We start from the raw sequence: 20,776 nt of genomic DNA, 5'->3' as shown, positions 1-20,776 counted from the left end.
CGAAATGAGTGTTTGGTATTGTAGTGAGCATACGGATCATCTGAGTTTTATGATACCTGTATCCAAAGACGGATCTTAAGGAGATAAATCTATTAATACTTTGATGAGACAGAGAGCTTGATTTTTTTTGCTAAGTTATAGCTTTCCAATAAAGTTCTGACTGCGTCCTTTTTAGATGAATTTCTTCTTTTTAGGTGAATATTTTGGTAACCCCTTTGAATTGCTTGCTGACATTGGCCCTACCAGATGAACCCGGTAAAGACGCATGCCGAGACACTTAGCCTATGAAGGTAGCTTGAGGGCTTATCGAGTTACTTGGATTCGAGTGACAAAACAGACCCTGTACAGCATAAATTGGAAACAAGTCCGTCTTCCAAACTGGCAACGTAAGACAGTCTGCTGGAGGTAAAATGGCCAAGTTTCCACATCAGTATTTTCTGATTATCTCGATACCGCCTTGGAAATTTTGACATACGTTTTGCTTTGCTAGATCGGCCTTGGTGAGACAAACATAAGGATGGTTCGCCCGCCTGTCTGCGACCTACAACGCCCCCATAATTTGAAACGAAAGTTTGGTACTAAAGTAGCGGACAGATCATCGGAATTCTATGATACCTACGTCCAAAGACACGTCTTCATGACAGTAATCCTACACTACCTCATTGGTGAGAACCGGTCGATGCATTCGTAACAAAATCGGATTCTTGTGACTTACGGTTAGGGATATGTGCTTCTGGTAATAACGCAAGAACAGACAATACGATTTGAATGCGTTTTTTACAGCAATATGTGTCTCATGGATCCCGAAAGATCAGTACTTGGTTCATGAAAATTGTTTTTAGTAGTTTTGGGAGAAATTCGGATTCCTGTAATTTCCCACAGATGTAGCATAGTTTCGGCTTAAGGTTACAGTTTTATGTTAATAGCCTATGAACGGATGGGGCGACCTGGATGCAGTTTTTACTACGATACATGTCTCATGGAGCCTGATAGATAGGTAGTTACTTCATGAAAATCAGTCCAGAGGTTGGGTATGAAAATGGATTTTGTCATTTAGAATTAGGGTTAGGGTTATCTGTGAACTAACATCAATATTTCGATAACTCATGGGATTTTGTCATGTGGTTTCCTTTGCTAGATCGGCCTTGGCGAGGCCTAATTAAAAATGGTTCGTCTGTATGTCTGTACAGCGCCCCCTATAATGTGAAATGAGTGTTTGGTGCTGTATCTGGCTGACGGATCATCGGAGTTATACGATACATATGTCCCTTTTTCATAAGAGGTTTCCTATGCTGGATAAAGGTAAATCTGTTATCATAGTTAATCATATGGAACTAAGTTTTATCCCTGGTATCGATGACACGTCAAGTACTAGTCTTGCTTGGTTGTGTTCACACTAGTTTCACGTATGTAAAGTTTTTGTTTTATAAAATTTCAATTAATCTGCAGTAGATAATTCCTATTGAAAAATATGTAACATACAGGTAATGACCATTAAATGTTGTCTTCTACTAACATCTTCAACACTCCCAGGACATATGTGTACATATGTATGCGGGTTTGTAAGGAAATTAAGTTTTAAAATACATTATTGATCGGATGTATTTTGTATCGATATTAGTTATGAACAAATATAATTATTTTATTGAATAAATTTAAATAATTACTGATTGGAGAATTTGTAAATGATTAGTGTACAGGGGCTTAGACCTTGAAATTACCGTCTGTTGAATTGAAAACTGTTCTTTGTCGCATTACGAATACATGTTGGATGATAGTCATTTTCTGAGCGTACGTGCTTGCAGTGTTTGTTTATGCACCTTATGCAGCTAAAACAAAATACTATACAAACCATGCTATGACGACGAGTAGCGTAAACTAATACACGCTGACCTGCCTTGTGATCGACTAGAGGTTTCAGCAATGTCATGTACTAATAGACGGTGACCTGCCTTGTAATCAACTAGTGGTTTCAGCAATGTCATGTACTAAGAGACCATGACCCTGCCTTGTGATCAATTATTGATTACAGCAATGTCATGTGCTAATAGACGATGGTCCTGCCTTGTGACCGACTAGAGGTTTCAGCAATGTCATGTGCTAATAGACGACGACCATGCCTTGTGATCGACTAGTGATTACAGCAATGTCATGTACTAATTGGACACAATGATTAACATGCTTAGCAAAATAAATATTTCCGATTTAAGTTATTTTCGAGCAATAGTGGAGCATAGCATTACAAAGATACGTGTGTAAAATCCCGTTATTCACAAGAGAGCAAAGTTAATGGTGATATAAGCAGTATTTGTTAGCAGAATTCGCAGTGGAAAGTACATCAAAAGAGAGGTCGATGAAACAGTGACGAAACTTTTGTCTGGACATTTACTAGTGATAATGCCGACCGCATAACAAATTTGCGATGTCCGGGATAATGTAGTAACATTTTCGGCAGATTATATTCCTCATACAATTAATTAGTTCTGCTTCTGTGTATTCTGCCATATCAGCAACTTCGCCATCATCACCAAACCATCTGACGATCACAAACGCGACTGAATCTTTCACATACCTTGAAACGTCTGTCTCATTTGTGGATAAAATCCAAGACGCAGTAGCGAGCACTTGTGACAATCCGTGTAGACCAACATGCCGTATGAAGCTACATCTGAAACGTCCACATCCAATAAAAATTGTGGAAGATAATATTGTGTCAACTTATTCAAATTGCTAACAAATGGGTACAAGAATTACAAACGAAGAATATTATTGTCATCAACGATGTATCCATATGGGTTGTATCTAAACCGTCTATGGTCTGAATGCAGATATCTATCCCAGTAGCGATTTCCTTAGTGGATATTTTCACGTAGTTTCTGATGACTAGCTCAAATTGTGTTCAGACTTATATGACTAAGTTGTAAGGCAGATTTGTCCTCAATCTCAGTGAGAATTTCCTTTGCGGTAAGCTCCACGTATTTTCAGATGTCTAACTCAGAAGGTGTTCTCGACAGATATGTCAAAGATATTATTTTTAATCTTTCTTTTGGCAATGCCACCAGCTATAGCAAATGCACATACTCCATGGACCGTGGCCATCTTGAAGCCACCAACACTGGTTGGCATTCTGGTAACTTTGTTTTATCTTGTGCACTTTCACCGACGACTCAAAAATTCTATTAAGATACGTTTTATTGTTGTTGTTGTTGTTGCTGTTGTGGGGTTTAACGCCATTTTTCAGCACATGATAGGCTATGCATGGCGGCCAGTATTAATGGTGGTGGAAGAACCCCGGAAAACCCTGGGAAGAACCACCGACCCACGAGAAGCTGCTGGCAAGCTTTCTCACATACCCACATTGGTCGAATCCCTGACCCGAACCCACGCAGACAGAAGTGAGATGGCAGTGATCCGTAACGGAGAGGGCTTTAGACCACTTGGCCACTCGGGGCCCCAAGATCCGTTTTATGTAAAATGATTTATTCATATAGATAAGTTATTCTTACAACTAACATGCAGTCTTTTTCTAAATAGAGCGACACCATTTCTGGTGGCAAGCAGTTTTATGTAAAATCTCAATATAGCGGCATAAGCCATTGCATCAAAACAACTTCTGATGGCTTGTTAGTAATACAAGTATAAAGGCGATTATACACCACAAAATGGGTTCACAGCATGGCTGACCTACTTACCAACCGAACTCATTCTCACATCACCTGGCTGGTACTTGAGTCAATAGCTCTTGTTAGTTCAAAAAGTAAGGGCAAGTGGCAATCATCCAATTTTTATAAAAGAGACTATCTTCATAACCACTTTTTTACATACTAATCTTGAACACAGATGGGCAATTCCTCGTAATACTTCCAACCTGAATTTCACAGTAGAAAATATGCTTGCTCGGCTTTAATATTTCGTTATCTAGACCAAATGAAGTTTACTTACCTGAATAATAGGTTTCTTAGAATGAACAATTACATTTATTTCTCCAAGTTAGAAAGTTAAAAAAAATTAATTCCATCATCGAATATGCTGATGTACCAATAGTCGTGAATGAGCAGATATGCCGATAGTATCGATGTATCACGATGATATAATCCCGATATAATTGAATACATTCACAATAATCCCAAATTGTGAATTTGTATAAGATGCCAATGAGCACCTTATAATTTATATGAATAACTCAAATTAATTGATTAGTCTCAAATTATATCTGAATACAATAGTAAAATAATCGAGAGACCAAACTTAAAGAAACCAATAAATTTGTTCACAACAATCCTAGAAAAACTTACGACACAATAAAGAATGTGTATAGATACCAGATACATTTACATAATTTTGAAACAATGTTGTTACACGTCAGTTATTGAAAATGACAGGCACATCAGTTCTAGATACGGGTTATGGAGTATATCCATTTGCCACAACTGGTGACATTGCCAAAATAAAAGAGCAATAAGAGTAAAGGGACACTACCCAATTGTATGAGAGTCTTTCCGCATCATATTTTCGGCGGAGTTATCTATCTTCAATATTACCCCGTATGTCAGACTTCGTGTTCAATAGTTTAGCAAGAAATAATTCGTTTTCTTGGAGAAGACGTTTGAAATTATAATAAAATCATATTTTAGCTGATACTTATATTCTTGGAAGGATTTCCGGTCCTATTCTTTCCACATATACGTCTCTTGTTTCTTTTATAGCAATCACGATATTCACGAAACGTGTCCCCTACCAAAACCTAGAGAGCTAATTCAATTCCGATTAAAACATTCCGAAATCATTATAAAAACAAAATCTCTTAACCGCAAGATTTGAAAAGGATTGAAGGTGGAGACACGGAACGGTTTCTTGTCCTCCGAGAAATCATTGATGTTGTTTCAATGTAATAAAGTTGACTGAATACCGATATTATCTCAAACAAAGTTGATTTAGTACGGATGTTATCTCATTTGAATAAAGTTGATTGAAATGAATACGGATGTCATCCCAATGTAATGAAGTTCACTGAATACGGATGTTGTTCCAGTTTAATATACCTGACTGAATACAGATGTTGTTCTTTCTAATTTCATCTGACTCAAGAGTTAAGTACCAAGAAATCTCTCAATAGTGTGCCTCATTTTTTCTTCTTTTTTTTGTTTTGATTCAGTAATGTACAATTTAATATACTATGCTTATTCACTTCCTGCAAGATTGATCGTCATTATATCTCTAAAGATTTATTGTGATTAAAATTACTTATTTAATATTGTACTGATGTCTTTTAACATTGGAATAAGCTTGATATTTTAAATTGGAACCTGGTCAACTCTTCGTGCAAGAAAATAAATGTGAAAATACGTTTTTTTTTTCTTCCAGTCAGCATATTGAGAAAAATTATATTTTAGTCTATGAGTATTCAAATGTATTGCACGATAGTTCGTTAAATCATTTCATATGACACCGTATCATTTGAAATCTGGATTTATCATTTCATTTGCTGCGTTAAATCATTTGATTTCATACTACATCGTTTGATTAATGTAATTTTGGCGGTGACGGCTGCCTATAGCACGACATGGATATTATATAAGTCACCTGACGCATGGAACCTACTGCTGAAAAGAAATTCCTCTGTGAAAGTAAAGAAAAGTATATAGATAAAAGTGATTATCGTCATTTTTCATAAAAACGTCAGGACTGAACTTTTGTGTGCCATTTCGTAAAAACGATTCTCTTATAAATAAATAGAGCTATATGAATATGTATTCTTGATAACCAGCGATCCTACTGTTAATTGATACTTTGTTCAAGTTAAAGAATGAATAGTAATTTTTTTAATATAGTAACTTTACTCTGCGAAAATAATATGCAGAGTTCACTGGAATAAAGTCTGTTTTATTATTTGATCAAAAGACATAAAGACCAAAGCGCAGCTTACGTCATTTATAAACCGGTGTGCTAACAACGGGTTGACAGCTGGTTGGGTGCGACTAATTCTAAAAAATCAGTTAAGAGGAGTACCAAAGACGGATAGAGAAAAAATTACTTTTACACCGAAAATAATACAACGTTAGTCATATATTTGTAAAGAATAGATGAAATGCAGACTAAGCGATGAAAGTACACGATTGACAAGAGTAACATAAGAATTTAAAAGATATTATTATATGCTCAATTTTGTCTCCGTTAACTTTACACTGTCAAAATTGTGAAGTATTGTACGATGCTCAACACCTTCATATTGCACGCACGTGCACGAAACGTGTGCCTAAAGACAGTATAGTTTATTAGTAACTACTTTATTGACAAACCACGTACACTCGTGTAGTAGACGTTTTAGGTTTCCGTTGATTAGATTTGTGACGTACTACAGCAGAAGTTTCGTTCATTTGCTAGTATGGATGATAAAGTTAACAATGTGGACGAGTTTATTGAGCCAGAAAAGAAAATATCAAAGAAGTAAACGAACCAACGTGATATTCGCAATGTCAACAACAAACAAGAGACGCACTAATTGATAATACCGTTCTGATCACTGAAATAGTTATTTAGGAGAATATTCAGATCTTTTCATAAATAGAATGCTTAAGACTATGACCAGTGCTCTATAGGGTCTATAAAAATATAGCATAGAAAATTATTGTGACCAAGATCTATCGCATCTATCAGAGACGTACCATTTTACAAGTCTGTCAAAATACTAGATTCTAAGAAAAAATGCAGCTGAAGGTTCTGGTAGGAAATATCAGAGCCAATATTTCAAGACGACGAAAAAGTACTATTTCCGTTGGCTAAATAAAAAATATATATAAAAAATAAAGAATACAAAAACATATTGAGGCCATGGACTGTCACATCTCTTTGTCAGAGACGTACCATTTAACAAGTCTGTCAAAATACTAGTTTCGAGAAAAAATGCTACTGAAGGATCTTGTAGGAAACTATGAGCATCAGAGCCAATAATTCAAGACCACGAAAAAGTATTATTTCCGTTGTGTAAATGGAGTGTCACAAAACAGCTACTTGTCAATTTTCACCGTGCAACTATTTTGAAAAAATGTTAGCTGGTGATAGAAGACACTGTATGATAAAGGTCATAGCTAGGGTATCTCCAACAGCGCGATGCAAGTGACAAAGGAAAAACATTTTTTCTTAAGCTGGTAATAAAAATGACAATAATTATACTTACATTTATGCATCTTGAATTTCCTCAAATTATACCTCTGTAGTTAGTTCTTCAAATTCGATCGACATGTCCTGCAAAACTTGATACACATCGAAACTATTTCGAGTAGCCTACCTTTCCAACTGAAATCCATTCATGTGTATGCAATGAATTGACCCAATAATCCAATATTGATGAATCTACGGGTGTAAATGTATTTTGGAATAAATCATAAATTCAGTCACGATGTTTCTTATAATGCCATTTATTTATGAACTCTTTTTGTCAGAAAAATACTTAACTCCACAAGTTCGTGCAGTATTTCTTTAAAAGAAAAACACCCTCGTTCATATTTTCCCATAAAATGCAGATACCTATAAACGGCAAAACTCAACATTTTAGAAAAATAAACTTTACAAAGAATGTTTACGCACTCAATAGAGCCCATAAAGCACGAGAGAGAGAGAGAGAGAGAGAGAGAGAGAGAGAGAATACAGAATAAATCAATTTTTTATATGAATGACTGGAATGTAAAGTTTAATATTTTCGATTACATTTTGAAGAAGGCAAAGTTGTTTTTGACAGGTCCACAGTTCTGATATATCTAATTTAGTATTTAGACTCATCTTCGCTACCCAAGGTTCCAGTAACCCTATCTAAACCTTAGCGGATCAAACAGCTATATTGGTGCTTTGTCCTAGCGACATCTACTGGATTTCATGCATTGCTCCCCTTAGTATGTAATGTCAACTAACCAAATAGTGTGGTAAATTGTTCAAATAAGAACAACTTATTTTTAATTAGATGCGGTGGCTTGCCGCCGCATCCAATGAAATTCACAGACCCAAAGCACAGAAATATCTGCTCGATATGCCAAGGTGTAGATAGGGTTATCTGAACATCTGCTAGTGAAGATCCTTTACAAACCTTAAGGATAGCAATATGGGTATTAGAGAGGGAAGGACAGGGTTCTATATGGAGCAAGTACTATTGATGATGTCATGTGGCTATATCACAAGGCGCCACGCGAAGTGGACAGGTCCAAGGAATAGATTGGAAACCACTCCATACAGAAATTATATGACACGTACAAACACACACACGTACACACAACAGTCTATAAACTACAATTATAAGGAATCTTCTTCTATCTTAAACCTCACCCTAGAGAAGTAAAAATCTGGCGGAATATTTGACAACTAAATAAATAAGAGATAACCTGCTCGAGGTGGGAGAAATACAAATAATTAAACAAAGTACGGACCTCACCTCGAGTACAGAGTTCTAACCTCATGATATAGAATGCCAGAGCGACACACATTAGCATACACATAAGGATAATGTTTTATTTTTATACAAGCACACCACTGACTCGCCAAAATTCTAAATTTTATAAATCGTCTATTGAGAACAATACTCAATAGAAAAAGATAAGACAACTGGGTTATAATTTGATAATTTGCTGTCCCAATATGGAAACATATATAGCAGTCATACCATATATCACACACGGGACATAGGTGACCCCTACCAAGGGTCAACCATGAAAACCAGGGAAGGAATTCCGAGCAGGTGATAGAAATCGTTCTCGGATGAACAACCCTATAGAAACACTAGGACTTCTTGGATATACCCCAACCAAATGTTTCTATTTTAAAAAATAATAATAAATAATTCAATTTTTTTTAATAAAACAACACAAACAAACATAAACACTTTACTATCTTTGTCGGGGGGGGGGGGGGGGCATCTGTATGGTGCACCCCTCCCAAAAAAAAAAGTGGAGATGATTTTGATTATATGTTCCCTATTTCAAAAACCACTATGGTATTCACAGTACGACAAACATATTTTCAGCCTGGGACTGTTTCGGCCGGACTAATTTTTTTTAATATTTAAGTCTCTTTATATTAGTTTCAGATATACCCGCCATGTCGGCCTATTCTGCGCGTCGGGTAATTCTACGCAACGATATGTCATTTCTGTAAACATTTGATCACGTGCAATTTTGGTCAAAAATCAATTTTGTATCCAGAAAGAAGAATCGTACCTAATTAAGAAAAGTGATATTCATAAAGTGTACAAAAATATCCCATATTTAGACTCGAAATGCACATAAAATGTGATTTCTAAATGGCAACGTGAAGACCCACTTCATGACCTTCTTGAACCTGTAACCAAGAAAATTCGATTTACTATGCATCTTTCAGAATTATACAAAATAAATAAATTATATAAAAGACGGAAATTTGCACCTTAAAACAAAACTGTATTTTAATCCAAGTTTCCATTTTGCAAGAAGTGATCATACACGTACAAAATCGTCTGCTACCCAACGTGTCAAGTTGCCGCTAGAAAATAAATTCTCAACAAATTCCCTGGGGTATAGTCTGTTTCTAAATTCTGTAGCAATTTTTCCTCATCAACAAGACGTTGTAAACACATTACATCCTATTCATTGTTGTTTCTCTTCCACGTAATAGCTTATTTTTCATATAATGTTAAACTTTACTAACATTTTTAGAAGATCGGTTTAGTTTGCTTAATATCTCTTGCCATTTATTGGCATTTTTACGTTTGTTTTTGTAAAACTAGCTATAAACCTGACCTAATTACTCAACTGAACTGCTGACAGAAACAGTCCAAAGTAATGAATTTCATTTCTATAGCCAGATGGATAAACATATTACATCTTTTCAAAGCTATGCGCAGAATAGGCCGACATATCACGAGTCATGAAAACAGGTGGGTGGTATCCCGTGTCCAAAATTAATATTATTTTGAACAGAATATTATGGTGACAATTGCATCTTTTCAAATGGTAAGCATTGTTGTATTTTATTTTTGCCAATCGCTCGAATTCGGTATGCGTTTTGCTTCAATATTGGAAACGAAAACCTAAGGTGCGCAGAAATGCCCGACAGCGGTTTAGTATTATTTATGCGAAATTTTTTCGTGTACCAGTCAAGTTTCAAACGTGCCCACACAAGACAGGAAGAAATAAAAAACACGATCAGTTTAAGCTGTATTTGAGTACATAAGAAGCAGTTATACCTCAATATTAGACAGCAAAATAACGGGGCATCGTTCACAATGGCGGCGGCTATAACACATATTCAAGAGGAACCAACTTGTCCGATTTGTTTGGGACATTTCAACGTACCAAGACAGTTACCGTGTGCCCACACCTTCTGTCAGAGTTGTCTACAGTCCTACATCACAAGCAAGGCTACAGAACATGAGAAAAAGAGATTCTTTGAGTGTCCGGTATGCAGAAAAACAGCTGGCCAGTTCAAACAGAATCAACCAGCTAGTGACTGGGCGTCTCTCTTTCCAGTCGACACTGTGATACAATCCATGTTAGGCACGAAATCGAAAGTTGATCGTGTATGTGATGCTTGTAATTCTGAGGAAGCCTCTGTCACTGCTACGGGGTTCTGTGCAGTATGCGAGGAAGCAATGTGTGATAACTGTCTAAACGTTCACAGGAAACAGAAAATATCAAAAACTCACACTATTCTTACAACTGAGGAGGTATTGAACAACCCACAAAATGTGATGAAATTTGCTGAAGGTTTTACATGTTTTGAACACAAAAGCGAAGATCTAAAATTCTACTGCAACAGCCACAAAGTTGTCTGTTGTGGTATTTGCTATTTTGATAGCCATAACATTTGTTCTAATGTGAGAAAGTTGAAGGAGGAACTCCCTGCTCTGCTACGTCAAACAAAACCAAGTGAAATCATAGAAGAGTTGAAGAAACTGGAAACTCACTTAAAAACGTTTATCGATGTAAAAGAGTCTAATTTGAATGACATCGAGTCCCAAGTTAATGGACTGATTGATCAAATCAAAGAAATGAGAAACAAAATCAATACAGCCTTGGACGAATTAGAGATGAAAGTGAAGACAGAGGGAAGGAGAATCCACAAAGAAGTTGCTATTAGAACACAAGAAGAGAACCATCGATGCTTGTCACTGATTCATGCCATAAGAAATTCTAAAATTCTGTGTGAAACAGTTGACAAATATGGAATTGATATACAAAAATTTCTGACTGCAGAAAAAATAAAGTCACAACTGAATTTATATTACTCTCAGGTCAGAGAAAAATATGAGAGGTCAGACACACCGACAGTGCAGGTGAAATTCACTCCACTGGTAGAATCTATTTTATCATTCTCATCATCCGATATTGGAAAACTTGTGACCATGACTGGCTCAACTCTTTCTATACCTGGTTTGAGGAAACCAACAAAGGAATGTCAGGTTGAGAAAGTTGAAACATTTGATGTTAATATTAGTGGAGATGCATCATATTATATTTATAGTGGTATTGCTATTCTCCCTAGAGACAGGGTGATGCTTGTTGCTGACATCAATAGTCAGTGCATTCTTCTTAACAATTCACATCAAGTCGTTACAAATTATGAACTCACAGGAAGGCTTTTTGATATCTGTGTGGTGAGTGAAGAAGAGGTGGCTGTATCTGTGTATAATCAGAATACAATTCAGATTCTGTCAGTCAGGGATGACATCATCAGTCCAGTCAGAACAATAACAACTAAACATAAGTGCTGTGGAATTACATCATCTGGGAAGGGAGAGATGGTTGTGGTTGGGGACTGTGGTAATAACAAGTATTGCTGGAGTCTGATCAGAGATGGGAGAGAGGTCAATTATTCTGATCAGTATGACTCACCATCTGGACGCTACAACTACATAGCTCTGAATAACTCTAAAACACAAGTGTATGTTACTGTGCCTACTCAACATTCCCTTCACTGTTCCAATATGGAAGGCAAGAAGCAGTATACCTACAATCCTGACAACCTCAAACATCCCATGGGAGTAGCTGTTGACAGGGATGACAACATATATATTGTTGGATACGTATCTCATAACATTCATCAGTTATCACCAGCAGGTTACAGCCTGCAGGTCATAACTACTGGAGTGCCACAGTATCCATGGGCTATCTGTTTTGATAACATTAGGGATACTTTTATCATCACAAACAACTCTGAAAGTCAAAAGGTGTGTATTTACCAACTTAAATAAACAATTAACAGTAATCACTACCATCATGCATCATGTGCTAATAAGTGTCAAGTTGGGGACTGTGGTAACGACAAATTTTGCTGGAGCTGGATGAGAGATGGGAGAGAGATAAATTCTTCTGATCAGTATGACTCACCATCTAGATTCTACAGCTTAGTTAGTCCTATTCATTCCATTTTGGACATAAGGCTGCAACTATCTAGGTCAGTCCTGAGGTTTGTGCCTTGCAACAGGAAAGTCCCATCTCTTCCATCTTGGGCATCTCTGTCCTTTGCCAGGTTATCTTTGGCCATCTACATTTATGTTTACCAGCTGGTGTCCATCTGAGGGCTACCTTGGCCAGTCTGTTTAGCACACTGAGTCTGTCAGATTTCTCTTGGAGATGAAAGTGCCTTGATGTAATGATGGCCAGATCATCGGCAAAGTTCAGATCTTCAAGGTGTGAGAAGAGTTTCAACTGTATCTCTCTAGCATGGTCATATGTTGTTTAATGCATTATCTAGTTGGTGTTGATGAGGAACATAATGGAAACCTTGCCTAACACAAGACTTCACTTTGAACAAATCAGTACGAGTGTTTTTACGGATAATGCTGCATTCAAAGTACTCATGAAAGCTTCCCAATGAGTTTTACTACCTTGAGAGGTATTCAGAGCTTATAGAATACCACACTAGATTCCACAGCTACATAGCTCTGAATAACTCTAAAACACAAGTCTATGTTACTGTGTGCAAAATAAATTTTCTTAATGTTCCAATATGGAAGGCACAAGGGGTATACCTACAGTTTGATAACAGTTGGAATACTTTAATCATCACAGACATTGTTAGAAGTCAAAAGCTATATATTTATCAACTGAAATAAAAATTAAGAAACTGAAAAGTCTATCATCATGCCTCATGTCTTGTGAAGTAAAAGGCCTTAGGGATTTCTTTAATGGTGCAAAAAATTTCAATTTAATCTGCATTATATTGTAAGATGATTAATGTCAATTCAAGCCAATCGTCATGTCTTGTGTGATCAATGTATTGTAAGATAATTAAAGTCACTTCAAGCCAATCATCATGCCTTGTGTGATCAATGTATTGTAAGATGATTAATATCACTTCAAGCCAATCATCATGCCTTGTGTGATCAAAGTATTGTAAGATGATTACTATCACTTCAAGCCAATCATCATGCCTTGTGTGATCAAAGTATTGTAAGATGATTAACGTCACTTCAAGCCAATCAACATGTGATTAATGTATCGTAAGATGATTAATATCACTTAAAGCCAATCATCATGCCTTGTGTGATCAATGTATTGTAAGATGATTAACGTCACTTCAAGCCAATCATCATGCCTTGTGTGATCAATGTATTGTAAGATGATTAACGTCACTTCAAGCCAATCATCATGCCTTGTGTGATCAATGTATTGTAAGATGATTAATATCACTTCAAGTCAATCATCATGCCTTGTGTGATCAATGTATTGTAAGATGATTAATATCAATTCAAGCCAATCATCATGCCTTGTGTGATCAATGTATTGTAAGATGATTAATATCACTTCAAGCCAATCATCATGACTTGTGTGATCAATGTATTGTAAGATTATTAATATCACTTCAAGCCAATCATCATGCCTTGTGTGATCAATGTATCGTAAGATTATTAATATCACTTCAAGCCAATCATCGTGCTTTGTGTGATCAATGTATCGTAAGATGATTAATATCACTTCAAGCCAATCATCATGCCTTGTGTGATAAATGTATCGTAAGATGATTAATATCACTTCAAGCGAATCATCATGCCTTGTGTGATCAATGTAAGATTATTAACGTCACTTCAAGCCAATCACCATGCCTTGTGTGATTAATGTATTGTAAGATGATTAACATCACTTCAAGCCAATCATCATGTGATCAATGTATCATGATTAATATCACTTCAAGCCAATCATCATGCCTTGTGTGATCAATGTATTGTAAGATTATTAACGTCACTTCAAGCCAATCACCATGCCTTGTGTGATTAATGTAAGATTATTAACGTCACTTCAAGCCAATCACCATGCCTTGTGTGATTAATGTATTGTAAGATGATTAACATCACTTCAAGCCAATCATCATGTGATCAATGTATCATGATTAATATCACTTCAAGCCAATCATCATGCCTTGTGTGATCAATGTATTGTAAGATTATTAACGTCACTTCAAGCCAATCACCATGCCTTGTGTGATCAATGTATTGTAAGATGATTAACGTCACTTCAAGCCAATCATCATGTTATCAATGTATCGTAAGATGATTAATATCACTTCAAGCCAAAATTCATGCCTTGTGTGATCAATATATTGTAAGATAATTAAAGTCACTTCAAGCGAGTCATCATGCCTTGTGTGATCAATCTATTGTAAGATGATTAATATCAATTCAAGCCAATCACCATGCCTTGTGTGATCAATGTATTGTAAGATGATTAATATCACTTCAAGCCAATCATCATGACTTGTGTGATCAATGTATTTATCGTAAGATAATTAATGTCACTTCAAGCCAATCATTGTGTCATCATGCCTTGTGTGATCAATGTATTGTAAGATTATTAAAGTCACTTCAAGCCAATCATCATACCTTGTGTGATCAATGTATCGTAAGATGACTAAAGTCACTTCAAGCCAATCATCATGCCTTGTGTGATCAATGTATTGTAAGATTATTAAAGTCACTTTAATAATATAGATATTTTGCTTATTTTTATTAGTGATGTTGTTTTTGATATTTTTGATGGTAATTACCCATAATGATGACTCAAGTCTTTGTACTGGAGCACTGTTTATTTATATGACTTTATAAAGTTTATATAAAAATACTGTGTATCATCACCTCTTTATACAGATGTGCTGTGTGTCTACAAGTCTTTATACAGGAACACTGTAGGCTTTTATACACTGTGAATCTCTAAGTCTTTACGTAATTGTACTGAGCATCCACAAGTCTTTAGAAAGGAGCACCATGTAACTGTATGTATTCATTAAGGAGTACTGTGTAAAAGACTCTTACTATTTAGAAAACGACAAAATGATATATCAAAGAAATAAATTGATGTATAAAAACAAATATAAAATGCATTCCACCCAAATGGATTAAAAACAAAGAATATATAGTCACATGGAGTTCTGGAAAATTAACCAATTTTTATTTGCAACAGTCTGTAAAACTGTACATGCCATTTGCAGTTAACACTGAATTTTCATAGGCAACTGAGGATAGGTAGGTCTTAGACAAAATGGAGCAATTAATTCCTGTTCACATAATAGAACTTTCTCAAAAACCTCTTTTATCATTTTATGAGCATTCCAAGTTTGTAAGTTTTTGTTTTGATTTTTTTGTTTCCATATCTATTTTGCTTGGTAAACGTTATTTTGCCTTTCGACCTTGGAAGGTGTAGAAGATATCTTATTCACACACAGAGTACAGGTCATGGGTTTCCCCTTTGGAAAACTAGATGACCTAATTTATGACTGGTTAGCTGCTAAAGGACCTGATCTGACTGACAAGTTGAAATGATTATTCCACCCACACTCAGGTTCTGAAATTGTGTCTTAGTTTTTCATAGAAGGGATGTTTACTGATTAACAGATTTTCCATATGTGATGAGTAGTCTTTTGCTTGTGGCAATTTTTCTAAAAGTACATGCATACACATGTAACTTAAAGGGGACAAATATGCAAAACTGAAATTTGCGCAAACTTCATATACAATTTGTTATATGTATAAGGTTCATTTTCTGACAATTTGTACCTTTTATTCTTACTCGTTACAAAGAAATTTATGAAAAACCAATCATCTCTCCCAGTGTGTCTTGAATAGAACAACACGCTTTCCTCCCCCTGTAAAAATAGCGGGTGTGACGTCATTTGAGACACTGTGTACACAATGGCATTGTTGATAACGAATTATGGAGAACTCGCCCTGTGAAAACTCATCCCAGGTGTTAGAAGTGGCCCCATGGTGGTTGGAGACGTTGTCCCACTGCGTCTGGAGAAGTCACCCCAAGGATCATATATACTAATTCTGAGATGTCGCCACGTGGTTGTTAAGGCTTTATTTATTGTTGTTTTTCTTCAACTTAGTAACTTATTAAATCTATAAAATTTGCAATTTTTCAATTTGATCAACTTCGCTTCTGTTCTTAACGAAAAAGAAGTGGTACCTATCCCTTTTGCTCTGCTCTTCAAATCATTAAATGCATTTTAATTGGAAAAATAGAGTGGGTGTAAGCATGATGTGACATCTGCAGTTTTATACATGAAAGGGCTCCAACCTAATAACTAAAGTCATCCTGAGACGACTTTATGGCATGGACCTCTATAACCCGAAATCGACTGAATTCTTGCTGACCATCAATAATCCAAAGGGTTACAGTATCATCTCTCTAACTGAACAATTTAACCTGATTTTTCACTGAGATTTGCTAACCATTGACGAATGATACTTGAACTCGATAAAAAGCATCACTGACGTCTACTCAGGAAATGCAGTCGCTACTGAGTTCAACATCATGGCTAATGCACAGAATTCAGACGGTTTCTGAAAGCTGTCATGTACTACGCCCATCATTTAGTTTATTTCTTCTTTTTCATCAGTGTTCATAATTGTATTATTTCTCAGTAAAAATTGCTGATGCACAATAAACATGATTACGTTATTTTATTATATATAACAATACCATGATCATGCATACGAAAGGGATTTTGTTATTCTAAATGCATATTTGAACTGCTCAATGTACTTGGGACATAATGAGAAGATCATTTTTAAAAACAAATTAAATGTCAAATTTAAATCCCAGACTAAACTGAAAAAACATTTCACATGGTCTGATGCAGCCTGCAAGTTTGGAGAATTAGCCATAATAAATTGATGTTGGAAACATTGAATGAAAAAGCGTAAACATTTCTTTAATATTATTTCATTTGGTTGATAATTTCTTACTTTTCAAAGATGGAGGGGGGGGGAAGAGTAAAATAATTATGGATTGTTCCAGAACTGCTATTATTCAAGCAATATAGAGATGCACATTGAACCATCTAGTTTCTAACTGACACTTTGCTGCACAAATTGAATACAACTCTTATATGTTAATTGTCTCAAATGACATCACATCCTGTTTGTATGGAAGGGAGCTAACAAATTCAGGGCAGGTTCTTTCCGTTTGATCTCGGAATACAGGACAATATTTTGTATGCAATGTCTGTGCAAATACAATAGATGCAAAGAAAAAAAAGGGTATAGATTATATACACAAACTACTAAATATCCTTCTATTTACAATAAAATTGTGCAGGTCGGGGTTTTTGTCACCTTTAAGTAAGGCCCGTAGTTTGAAAAAATGGTATTAAAAAATGAAAAACGATAATATAGCTCAAAAATAATTCTTTGTTTTCAATTATTTGCTGTTGGCACGCAATGAAACTAAAACAAGTATAATCATTAAAACACTGGCTTAGTCAATATTGAACATTAACTTAGAAAAACTGTAACATCTGCCCCCCCCCCCCCATTTCCTTGAGTATGAGGATTATTGTTTATAGGTGTGGGTATATCTTATATGTCTTTGGTATGACTCGGACATGGTTCAAACCCGTGACCTCCTGCATCCGAGTCAAATGCTCTAACCACTTAGGCCACCAGAGCGGTCCACTTGTTTATATGTGTAGGCTTGAAAGACCTGAAAAATTAAATGGAATTGCAAAAAAGAAGGAATATATTTGCTGAGATGTAAAACTAATGTGTGACATCCAAACTCCTTTATACACATCTGTGAAAATGCTCATTTTCTCATCATATTAAGTTAATTTGATGTTACAACTTACATCTTTTCTTAAGTATATTATTGTATGTGCATGTACATAAATCAAAGCAATCATTGCAAAAAAAGACAGAATTACAGCTGTAAATGAACAAAGTACCAAATTTTCATATATATATATATATATATATATATATATATATATATATATATATATATATATGGATTTGTGGAGATGCCAAAATAATTTTGATGTGGTTTATTGTTTTAAAGCAGAGCAACACATGCAGGCTTGGTGTAAAATGCCATGTCCAAAGACATCAAGGCAATTAGTGTATAGTGCCATGCCCAAAGACATCAAGACAATTGGTGTCATGCCCACAGACATCAAGACAATTGGTGTAATGTGGCATGTCCAAAGACATCAAGGCAATTGGTGTAAATTGGCATGCCCACAGACATCAAGGCAATTAGTGTAAAGTGCCATGTCCAAAGACATCAAGGCAATTGGTGTAAAGTGCCATGTCCAAAGACATCAAGGCAATTGGTGTGCCATGTCCAAAGACATCAAGACAATTGGTGTAAAGTGCCATGTCCAAAGACATCAAGACAATTAGTGTAAAGTGCCATGCCCAAAGACATCAAGGCAATTGGTGTGCCATGTCCAAGACATCAAGGCAATTGGTGTAAAATGCCATGTCCAAAGACGGTTAGGGATATGTGCTTCTGGTAATAACGCAAGGACAACAAGATTTAAATGCGCTTTTTACAGCAATACGTGTCTCATGGAGCCCGAAAGATCAGTACTTGGTTCATGAAAATTGTTTTTAGTAGTTTGGGAGAAATTCGGATTTTTGTGATTTCCCACAGATGTAGCATAGGTTAGGGTTAGGGTTACAGTTTTCTGTGAATAGTCTACGAACGGATGGGGCGATCTGAATGCAGTTTTCACTACCATACATGTCTCATGGAGCCTGTTAGACATGTATTTGCTTCATGAAAATCAGTCCAGAAGTTGTGTAGGAAAATGGATTTTGTCATTTAGAGTTAGGTTTAGGGTTATTTGTGAAGTAATATCAAAATTTCGGTAACTCATGGGATTTTGTCATGTGGTTTGCTTTGCTAGATCAGCCTTGGCGAGGCCTAATTACAAATGGTTCGTCTGTATGTCTGTACAGAACACCCTATAATGTAAAATGAGTGTTTGGTGCTGTTTCGGGTGGACGGATCATCGGAGTTCCACGATACATACGTCCACTTTGTCATAAGAGGTTTCCTATCCTGGATAAAGGTAAATCTGTTATCATAGTTAATCATATGGAACTAAGTTTTATCTCTGGTATTGATGACACGTCAAGTACTAGTCTTGCTTGGTGGTGTTCACACCAGTTACACGTATGCAAAGTTTTTGTTTTATAAAATTTCAATTAATCTGCAGTTGATAATTCCTATTGAAAAATATGTAACATACAGGTAATGACCATTAAATGTTGTCTTCTGCTAATATCGTCAACACTCCCAGGACTCAGGAATACGATGTTGTCAAGAAAATTCTTGTATCGGTTTCTTATATATATATATATATATATATATATATATATATATATATATATATATATATATATTACTTGGACATATGTGTATATATTTATGCGGGTTTGTAAGGAAATTAAATTTTAAAATATGTTATTGATCGGATGTTTATTGCATCGATATTAGTTATGAACAAATACATTTTTTATTGAATAAATGTAAATACTTACTTATTGGAGGATTTGTAAATGATTAGTGTACAGGGGCTCAGAACTTGAGATTACCCGTCTGGTGTATTGAAAACTGTTCTTTGTCGCCATGCGGCTAGAAAAGTGACCGCAGTTTATATGACCGGGGGGTGGGGGGTGGCAGTCGCCAATGAAAGATTTATACAGGATGGATGATAGTCATTTTCTGAACGTACGTGCTTGCAGTGTTTGTTTACGCACCTTACCACTTGGAAGGCGTGAACTGGTATTTACCTAGGTGCAACACAATTAGTGAAGAGTTGGTGTCAACTATGTTTTTCTGGGTCAAATGGATAAAGAAAATAAAAACAAAATCATTGTGCACATACACTAGAACTAACAGGACACAGCATACAGTACACAGACGCTCAAAATGTAGGATAACAGAAGAGCAGAGAGAGACAGTGTGAGAGATACAGAGCGAGCGAGAGACAGTGTGTGTGAGAGACAGCACGAGAGAGAGAGCGAGAGATACAGCAAAAAAAAGCATTAGACAGAGCAAGAGAGAGCGAGTGAAAGACAGCGAGCGAGAGACAGTTTGAGACAGGTGCAGAGAACGAGCGAGCGAGACGCAGAACACGAGACAGAATGCGAGAAAACGAGAGCGCAAGAGAGCAAGCGAGACAGAACGAAACATATCAAGCAAGAAAGGCAGAGAAAACATAAGACAAAGTGATACATGAAGAAGACGGATAGAAAGAGGAAGTGGGACAGATCAAGAAGGAGAGAGGGATTGAACAAGAGAGACAGAGCAAGAGATAGAGAGAAAAATATACAGATATACAGAGAGAGCACGAGACATACATATGGAGTCAGACTGAGAAAGAGACATATAGAATATATGTTGGAGACAAGTAAATCCCAGTCAAAGGATTACATTATTTGTCTCCCCATGAGGCTTACCAAGGGAGATTTCCTTGTCTCGGTCCAAACCCCAACATATATTCTATATGTCTCTTTCTCACTCTGACT

The 20,776-nt window shown here is 36.0% G+C and overlaps 1 protein-coding gene across 1 annotated transcript; it reads left to right on the top strand.

Moving 5' to 3' along the window:
* Positions 1-10,142: 10,142 nt before the first annotated feature.
* On the top strand, positions 10,143-14,941 carry LOC149788716 (uncharacterized). Its single transcript, XM_089974809.1, has one exon. The coding sequence runs from the start codon at positions 10,247-10,249 to the stop codon at positions 12,212-12,214; it is 1,968 nt and encodes a 655-aa protein (XP_089830935.1). The 5' UTR covers positions 10,143-10,246; the 3' UTR covers positions 12,215-14,941.
* The last annotated feature ends 5,835 nt before the right edge of the window (positions 14,942-20,776 follow it).

This window comes from Sinohyriopsis cumingii, chromosome 11 (assembly GCF_028554795.1).
Source record: "Sinohyriopsis cumingii isolate HCF-2022 chromosome 11, ASM2855479v2, whole genome shotgun sequence".
Classification (NCBI taxonomy): Eukaryota; Metazoa; Mollusca; class Bivalvia; order Unionida; family Unionidae; genus Sinohyriopsis; species Sinohyriopsis cumingii.
Note: the sequence above shows the minus strand (reverse complement) of the source record. Positions and strands in the feature narration are given on the sequence as shown.